This window comes from Trypanosoma theileri (genome assembly GCF_002087225.1).
Source record: "Trypanosoma theileri isolate Edinburgh chromosome Unknown TM35_Tth_34_V1, whole genome shotgun sequence".
Classification (NCBI taxonomy): Eukaryota; Euglenozoa; class Kinetoplastea; order Trypanosomatida; family Trypanosomatidae; genus Trypanosoma; species Trypanosoma theileri.
This window is the reverse complement of record NW_021639876.1, coordinates 285,573-294,989: the sequence shown is the minus strand read 5'-3', so window position 1 is coordinate 294,989 and position 9,417 is coordinate 285,573. Positions and strand designations below refer to the sequence as shown.

General features: G+C 34.4%; 3 protein-coding genes across 3 annotated transcripts; all 3 read right to left on the bottom strand.

Annotated features, from left to right (window-relative positions):
- Positions 1 to 170: 170 nt before the first annotated feature.
- On the bottom strand, positions 171 to 1,223 carry TM35_000342360 (putative small GTPase; the record flags this gene model as incomplete). Its single annotated transcript, XM_029029134.1, has 1 exon — positions 171 to 1,223. The coding sequence occupies one exon, from the start codon at positions 1,221 to 1,223 to the stop codon at positions 171 to 173; it is 1,053 nt and encodes a 350-aa protein (XP_028879690.1).
- A 572-nt stretch (positions 1,224 to 1,795) lies between these two features.
- Positions 1,796 to 6,844, bottom strand: TM35_000342350 (uncharacterized protein; the record flags this gene model as incomplete). The annotated part of the gene is made up of 1 exon (XM_029029133.1): positions 1,796 to 6,844. One exon carries the CDS (start codon positions 6,842 to 6,844, stop codon positions 1,796 to 1,798), a length of 5,049 nt encoding a protein of 1,682 aa, XP_028879689.1.
- A 1,052-nt stretch (positions 6,845 to 7,896) lies between these two features.
- Positions 7,897 to 9,255, bottom strand: TM35_000342340 (aminoalcohol phosphotransferase; the record flags this gene model as incomplete). Its single annotated transcript, XM_029029132.1, has 1 exon — positions 7,897 to 9,255. One exon carries the CDS (start codon positions 9,253 to 9,255, stop codon positions 7,897 to 7,899), a length of 1,359 nt encoding a protein of 452 aa, XP_028879688.1.
- Between the last annotated feature and the right edge of the window lie 162 nt (positions 9,256 to 9,417).

The window sequence follows — 9,417 nt, the reverse complement described above, 5'->3', positions numbered from 1 at the left end:
GAAAAAAAAAGAAAAAAAAAAAAGGAAACAACGCATACGAATGTGTGCAAACACAAACACTTCTACTTTTTCTCCACATCTCTCTTTCTGTTGAAATGAGGAATAAATATATATATATTTATATATATATGCAAGTGGAGGCAGATAACTTTCCCATTATCAAAACTTTATTATTGTCCAGCTGCCGCAGAAAATATTTCAACTACTGCTTTATAAAAAACAGAAATATTATGATCAATAAGTGTCCTATTCTGCAAAAACTCATCCTTTGCCATAAGAACCACAGTAAGCGAGTTAGGAAGTTCCTTAACATATATGTAATCATCGCTACTAAGCTTAATAATAGTATTGGCACCTTCACCTACAGCTGCTTCAACACTTTTCAATCGTGGTCGTTCTTCACTTCCTTCTTTAGACAGAATTCCATTTTTTTCAGTATTTTCATCTTTCTTGTTACTTTGATAAATTTTATTCATTTTCACCATGACTTCAATGGCATCACTACATAAATCATAGGTACGCGACTTGGCTCGATTTCGTTCATCCACAGCAAGAAATATTTTAGATTTACTAAGAAAAAGATAAGAAAGATCCACGTTACTATTACTATTTAGCATCTGTAAGAGTTCTGTAATATATGGAGATTGCAATCTCATCAACTTTTGTACAACCAGTGAAAAAGCTTGAAAAACTGAATGATCATAAATAGAAGTAAGATTAAAATTTAATTGCAGAGGTGCGGTATTTTCTAATCGTTGTTTTGCCTCTGCATCAACTCGACGTTGTAAACTAGTAAGAAGATCTGTCTGATGATCTTCACTGAGTGCATCTACTTTATGAATAAAAACTTCAATAGAAAGATTTGGATTATATTCATAAACGGCACAAATCGTATCGAGTAATCGCGCCCGTGCATCTTCAATCATATCACGACAATCCATTACAAAAACAATTGCTCCACAGTTATCAAGGAGCTGACATCCATCATAACAACTAGCATTACTAGGATCAAATGGATTACATTGACCTGGAAAATCCCACACTTCAAAGTTCACAAAATCATTAGAGTGTACGGTACTCCTCTCTGCCTGTACTGTTGTTGGCAAGTTCACAGAATCATGCGGCTGCATACCTTCAAATACAACTTTTTGAATGCTGCTTTTCCCAGACTTGCGAAGTCCCATGAGAAGAACTTTAGGAAGCGTGAAAAGATTCGTCGCCATAGCAGAACACAGTTACTTCCCCTCAAATGGCTATGAACTTTTTTTTAAAAAAAGAAAATCAAAAAAAAAAAAAAAAAAAAAAAAAAAAAAAAAAACCACAAATCCAAAATTAAAATTACAAGTATATATATATATATATATATATAAACACAAACAGTGAAAGACATCAAGAGATACCCCTGAACAAATAAAAATTCAAAGCATCAACTGTCTCACTTACCCATTTCCCAATAATAGTAAATACTTGTTTAACCGACGCTTCTCCACTCCATTCCCATTTCTATATTTCTGCACCTCCAATTAGCAACTAATGGTGGTAAATGAATCTCTTCACGATACCTCCTCCTCTTATTTTCCTTTCGTATTTTCTTTTTTTTATTTCCTCTGTTATTCCCTTTGTTCTTCCAAAAGGTTGTTCACGGTATCATCCGTCCAGAGTCACATTTCTCTGTTTCTGTCTCTTTCTTTTTTTTTTCTTTTCCATTTTCGTCTGTTTTATCATATCTCCTTTCACTTAATTATATATATATATATATTTTTTTTTATTTTCTCCTTTCTTTCTTCTTGTCACTTTAGGACCCACACTGAAGATTCCCAATCAAACTCTGCAATTCATCCCGAACATTTTCCACCAACCATGTTAGTTTTGCATTCTCTAGTCGACGTACATCATGAATTAGACGATTAAGTGCGTGAAGGAGTTTTTCCAGCGCTACCGCGAGTTGTCGTCGTTCCCAAAGTGTGAGACAACGAGTGCGTAGATAGAATCTTGCATGTCGAGTAAAAAGACGAAGAGCGAGTTGAACATTATCGGCATGTGGCCCCACTCCCGCCTCATTATCTATCCCAATATCTGCTGTAGCGAAACTAGAGTGAAGAGATGCAGGAGTATTCATCATATTTGTAGTATTATTATTATTATTATTATTATTATTATTATTATTATTATTATTATTATTAATACTAATACTATTATTGGTATTTGTGCTGTTTGAAAAAGATGTGGTAGGGTCAGATCGTCCACGGCGAATAATACTCAGTTCCCGCAATGTAAAGGATCGGAGGGTATCGAAGGATAACTGTTCCTCAGAATCTGTATGATTTACAGAACTGTACCGCTCAATCGTAACTACAACCGACTCTTCATCTGCAGCACAGGCCGGAGGTAACTGTTGCTGAAGGAGAAAGGAGAGTTGATGCCGTACAGTTAGGACCAGAACAGACTCTAACCAACGTTCCTCCACTATTCCCATTGTCTGAAGACGATAACGGCGAAGACGGCAGAAACAACGTCGTACATGAGGAGTAACAGCAGAGACAGATACACCTAAACTTGATGTGATATCAAGGAGTGAGGTACAGAGTTGCATCTCTTCTAATTCCCATGAAAACGGTTTTGGTTCCACTGTAGGGTTAAGAAAAGTAAAACCAGAAATAGCATCTTGAAATCGTGGACTTGTTGAAGCTAATGTAGAAACAAATTTAGCCCAAGTGAATTCATCACGAAGTCCATTCATCATATTAATATTATAATTGTTTTCACCTCTATTAACTTTACTTCCACATACTACTAATAAAGTTTGTAGTAGACGAAGTATTGACATCCATCCTCGATGCCATGCTTGTGGTCTATACAAGTTTGCAACAGAATCATAGCATGCTGATTGAGTAAACTGACCAAGAGCGCTAGCTAAGTTCATCACTTGCTTTTCTGAGAAATAATTCGATACTTCTCCAGCTTTTAATAATACAGTATTCATAGCATTTATAAGATGATCAAAAAAATCTGAAAGTGCACACGAACAATCTGTTGCTGAAATTTTATGTGACACATTTAAAGCACATGACCATAAACTTTCCATTGTATTTAAAGCCGAATTTAAAGAACAAAAATCTCCAAATCGATTATAAGTTGCACATATCTCTGAAATAAAAACAAAGAACATATTTGAAGGTGTCATAGTTCTATTTTTTTCTAAAACATCATCAATAAGTTCAAATATTTGTCTTATTGTCGCATCATCTAATAAATCGGAAGGCTGAAATACGGATAAAACTCCTAATCCTTGAGAAAGGACAGTAATACTCCTACGATTAGAATTTAAAAGTTTTACAAAATTCTGAAAAAATGGATTTAATTTAGCCGTGGATACCGGGAGTACACTGTCAGCCATACATTGTGCAAGTACTTCAGCTGCAGCTCGTGCAAGTGATAACCAACCATTTAAACAATCCCACATAAGACCATGAAGAGAAGGTACTGTAGGTTCTACCATCGTAATACCATCTAAAACTGCTTCTAATATCATTGGAGCAATAGATCCTCCTTCTTTTTCCATATTAGCAGTCCATAAAACTACTTCTAATGAAGCTGTGAGTCGATTAATAGATTCCAAAACAGATGCCATTCGATTTACAGGGGCATTATTTTCCATTTGGGGAACCAAAAAACCAATACCAACAAGGATAGGAAATAATTTAATATCCCAACTATATACGTTCTCTGTATTTTCAATAGCATCATAGTTATTAGTATTAGAAAGAACAGAGGAAGTATTATACCTAGAATGAGAAATAAGATATCTCTGAGAATCTCTTTTTCCTTGATATTCAGAAACCATTGAATTTTCATGAACATCAATTAATCGAAGTTCCCTTTCTGCATTTCTATAAAATACAGCACATTGTAGTAAAGCTTCACATCCTACACGAGTTATCAAACGTATTGCTTTTGAATGAACTACAATTCCTTTACTTTTCACACTTTGAACAGAACAACTTCGACTTGGACTACGAAGTGGGGCTTGTTGTTGTTGTTGTTGTTGTTGTTGTTTTGATTGTCTTTCCACAGACTTCCCCATCTGTTGTTGTTGCTCAGACTCCAAACGAATTTCATCAAAAATTATACCACAAACATAATTGGTTATAGCTGCAATAAAAGCAGCTTTACAGTACGAAGGACCACCATCGGTATGAGAGAGTAAAGATGTTACTTCTTCAAGAGGAATACTTACATCATTAAGAGCTCTTAACAACTCCAAAGCTTCTGCCTTTTCAAGTATAACGGTATCTGGCGATTTCACTATACTACGCAGAATCCCAACAAGCGGAATTTCAGTTACTCCCTTTTCTGCTTCTTCAGGAACCACAAAGTAATAAAAGGATGCAGGGTCATATTGAAGAAGACAGCGAAGAGATGCCAATCGTATAACATTAAGAGAAGAATAGGAAGATGAAGATGTTAACGGCGTTGTAGTAGTAGATACAGTTGTTGTTGTTGCTACTGTAGTAGTAGTAGTTGTTGTTGTTAATGTGGATGATGAATTGATAGAGGGTTGTAGTAATCGATGTATACCAGCAAATAAATATCGTTTCATTTCCGTAGAAGTATGAAAACGCATAGTAGTAAAAAATTTCTCTTGGGAGTGTTGTACCACATACGCTAAGAGTCTTGCTGTTAATTCCACTAAAGAAGTATTAGCATGATGTGCGAAGATTAAACTATAAAGCATAAAACATGCAGAGAGTGTATCTTCTCCATAGGTGGTAATCACACATGTGGCTAACACATCTTGACGATCATCATCTAATACTGCAAGTGAGAGAATACGAATCATTTCTTCCAATAATGAACCAGCGGAATAAGAGTCTAGAAAAACATTCCCAGTTTGAAATTCACGTATAATTACAAATATACCTTCACAAAGTCGATGAATTAATTTATTATGGGATTCCTCAAATGTTAAAAATGATGCTAAAGATTCAGAGGTTTCAGAAAGTAGTGTTTGTGTGATAGATAACCATTGAATAAAGAATGGGACAGCAAGTGAGAAACGAGAAATAACACCAGGTTCAATATATGCTAAAGATTCCACTACCTTTCCAGGAGATATGAAATTATGTTTAAACCCCAAGAAAGAGTTATAAAGTCGTAATTGAAGTGAAGCTATTTCTGTTATTTCACGTTTTAATCCCACACCTTTCATAAATTCAGGAAGTAATAATGTATAATCCAAATAACCAAGATTATCAAGAAGATAATGATATCTTGAAATAATACCATACATAGCTTCTAACGTATTGGTATCATCCAAAGAGGATGAAAGAATAGTACCACAAACCGTACGAAGAAGAGATTTTATACTACATCCTGCTAAACGTTCGAGTTCTCCAAGTTGATGAATATAAACAGGAAGTAAAGCACGCAAGAGAAAAAGTCCACTTCGTAGAAATAATAGAGAATCATTACCAGAAAAGGCACTACAACCAGAGGATAAGAGACGAAATGTTTTTTTAACAGGAGATTCATCATTTATAATAAAAAGACTACTTTTTTCATTTAAATGAGAAAATCCTTCACTTAATGGTATATGCATAATACCCCGTGAAACCGCATCTCCACGAATAAGTGATAAATCTTCTTCTAATTCATCCAATGTAATATCATACACAGAAGCAGCGGCTGTGTAAAAATTAACCAAAGAAATAGCGTAGATACTATTATGATTTGTATAAATATTATAAATATGACGTTGTAATCCTTGCATACCAGAAGGATAAGATCCCCATAAAGAAACATAAGTAGCACATGCCTCTGTAATAGAGATAAGTGAATCTTGTGAGAAATAAGACCAAAATTCACTAGATGCTGTTAAAAAGATTTCATACAAAATAGATGCAAAACATTCTCGTACAATAGAAACCACTGCAATAGAATTTCCATCTGTGTAAAAATACGCCATAAGAGGAATAGAATAAACAGTCGTTTTAAAAACTACATCCAATGCCATTCGAAGGGTTTCTGGATTTTCACCATTTTCTTGACGAAGTATAGGAATCTTAGCAAGAACAGCCAAATAACATGGGGCATCTTGACTTAACTCAGTTGTACAGAGTAGATCCAATGGTAGTAAAGAAGGAAATCTTGACAAAAATACAGATATCACAATAGCACATCGCTTTAATGTCAATAAGGAATCATCTACCCACATCTCCTGTGCTATTATAATAAATTCACGAAGTATATTGGCATTGGGAGAATAATTCATGGCATGTTGACTAAAAAGAAGAAGAATATCACATGAAAGCTGAAGTATACGCATTCCTCTAAATACCTCTGGCCCACACTGTTGTTCTTTAATCATTTTCCAAACTTTTAATATGTGTTGCTGCAGAAGTTCATAAAAATCAAGTTCTTTTAATTTATCCATAAGAATATCCCAGAAAATCGTTTCAGCATAATCTGCCCGAGGACGACGTAGTAATGCCAAAAGGATACTCATCTCAAAAACATGCGCTTGATTATTGGAATCATTTTCCCCCACCGCAAAACAAAGAGCTGTGTGAAGTGTAGACATTTCATCATTCATCATCTCTGCAGTGTGTGAATGTGTCATTCCCTTCTCTTCATTCATTGTAGTAATATTAGTAATATTAGTAGTAGTTGTTGTGGATATTGTGTAGGGTGTGAAGAGGCATTTCTGTGCGGGCCAATGTGTGATGAAGTCTGTGCTGATGAGTTGCAGGTGTCGGAGAAACGCATCGGGATCATCACGCCGCGATGTTAACAGCGATGGCCCCACACGTCTCGCCACAGATCCAAGCAAACTGTTTCCATACATATTCAACAGAGATCTTTTCTTTTCTTTTTCTTTTTCTTTTTTCTTCTTTTTTTCTTCGTATTCGATTTCCTTTAAACTATTCACCTATTTCCCTCTTTTTGTCTTGTTACAATCACAGTAGAGGGACAACTCCCTCAAGTAATTCCTTCCCAACAGCACCTCGGCTCTAAACTAGAAAAAAAAAAACTATTTTTTTTTTTTTTTTAGAAAAAGTAAAGAAAAAAAAAAAAAGGGTGTGGGGTTTACTCATGAACTCTTATCCAGATAAATAAAGGCTTATGTATTTGCTTAAGCAAAAGTAATGGCAATAATAATAATAATAATAATAATAATAATAATAATAATAATAATAATAATAATAATAATAAATAATAATAATAATAGAATATATATATATATATGTAAACATAAGGAATTTTAAGGGAAAAAAGGAGGGAATTTAGTGGATTCGTGTAGGCGTTTACGTACCGCACTGTTATCCATATACATATATATATATATATATATAAATGAAAAAGTCTATTACACCGTTTGGTCTTCTTTTTATTATTTCTCTATTATCATTACTACTATCCTTTTTTTTTTTTTATTTTTCTTTCCTTTCTTTCTTCTGTACTCTCATTCCCTCTTTCCTTCTCCCATCATGCCTCTGTTTCACATGTAGATAAGGATGTGCTAACGTCTTTCACTTTTTTTTTCCATTGAAATTAAGGGGAGAAAAAAAAAACAATAAAGAAAAAAAAAAGGAATTCAAGCGCAAATACGCCCTGTTTCTCTCTCATCACGTGCATATCTCCGTGTAATGAGAATATAATTGTATATATGTATGTGAGTGTATGAGAGTGTGAGAGAGAAACTCTGGGGAGGGTGAAGAGGGTCTCTTTACATTATTTTGAGGATTCCTTCACATCCTTATAGTTCAATTACGTTTGTTAACAAGTGAAGGTAACCCAACAGAAAGAGAAAGAGAAATATATATGTATATATATATATATATATATACATAGTATTTCCCCCTTTTTTCTTTTCTTTTCTTTTCTTTTTTTTTCTTTTTAATCCCGCTTCATGTCTCTTTCTTTCTGAGAGGCGATGGAGAGAATTGGAATATTAAAGAAATATGAGATCTGTGTAAAGAGTGAGAGAATCATATGTAAATACTGCCAAACTCCCAATGCGGATAATCCCACCATAGCAGATCCCAGTGATGGTTTTAAATATTTATTCTCAATCCAACCAAAGTACATATGTACAATAAGAGCGCCAAGAGTAATAAAGAGAGAGATGAGATAAAATCCATTGAAAAGATTATACGGCATCGCACAAAGTCTTGCCACAGTCATTCGAGTAACAGTGTAAGAAGTTAAAAATCCAAAACTTAACTCAAATGCAAATGGATATCTATCATGAATAAACGAATAGGTAAAAAATAAAATCACGTGAAGGACTAGAATAAGAAACATGGGAAATGCTACCAAAAATGGTATTCCTCTTGTATGCACACTGGGTCGTTGGACAACGTGTAAAATATTTGTTCCTATCGTCAAAGCGCTACTGATAAGAAAAAATACAAAAAATAAACTACGAATGGTTGAAATAACAAATAATCCACCTCCAAAGAGAGAAGGTAAAACTATTTCATAAGGTCCTATCACCGTTAAATCCCAAATAGATGTAGAATACCATCCAGTGATAAGAAAAATAGAACAAGCCAAAAGAATACCTTCTGTAGGTCCATTAATTCTTCCAAGATCTAATGATCCCGTACTAAACTGTTCCCATATCGCTGCAAATAGTACACATGAAGACAATGTACAAAATACAAAAGCCATTTCATTTGATACATTTAAAGCACAAGATATATTTACTTGTACTAATGGAGTTAAAAAAGCATCACATCCATGATCAAAGAGTTCACCTAATGGACCACACATTTGAGTTCGACGAGCTTGTTTCCCATCAATAGCATCCAATGTTTGATATATAAAAAGAGCTGCCGCCGCATAATACCATACCCATGGAGGATAAACAGCATCACAAAAAAAGTAAAAGAACATCACCAATAGTGAAGAAGAAACACCAATACAAAATCCTGTAAGTGTAATCGCATTTGGTGCCACTGTCATTGGTACAAGACTTACAATAAAATTCCAGTATGGTTGCATAATATAGCGACCAATAATACTAGAATCAGATCCACTGTATTTGTATTTGGACAAGTTTGGTAAATACTCCGGTGGGATGTGTTCATGCACGCGTGGATTGAGACTCACACGGCGGGAAGAGCGGCGCACACCACCATTGTTGCCACTATTGATATTATTGATGTTGTTAAGATTATTTACACTGCTGCTGCTGTTGTTGTTACTACCGGCCCCACCGCTGATAGGACCTCGAGAGGAAGTACTATTCATTTTGGGGGTGGGAATCTTACTTTCTTTTGATCCTTCTATTTCTATCTCTCTTTCTTTCCTAATTTATTTATTTAATTTAATTTAATCTTTTTCGTTTTTTTTTTTTATGTTTTTTTTTTTTTTTTTTTTTTTCTATTGGTTTGGTTTGTTTAAATGTGTATG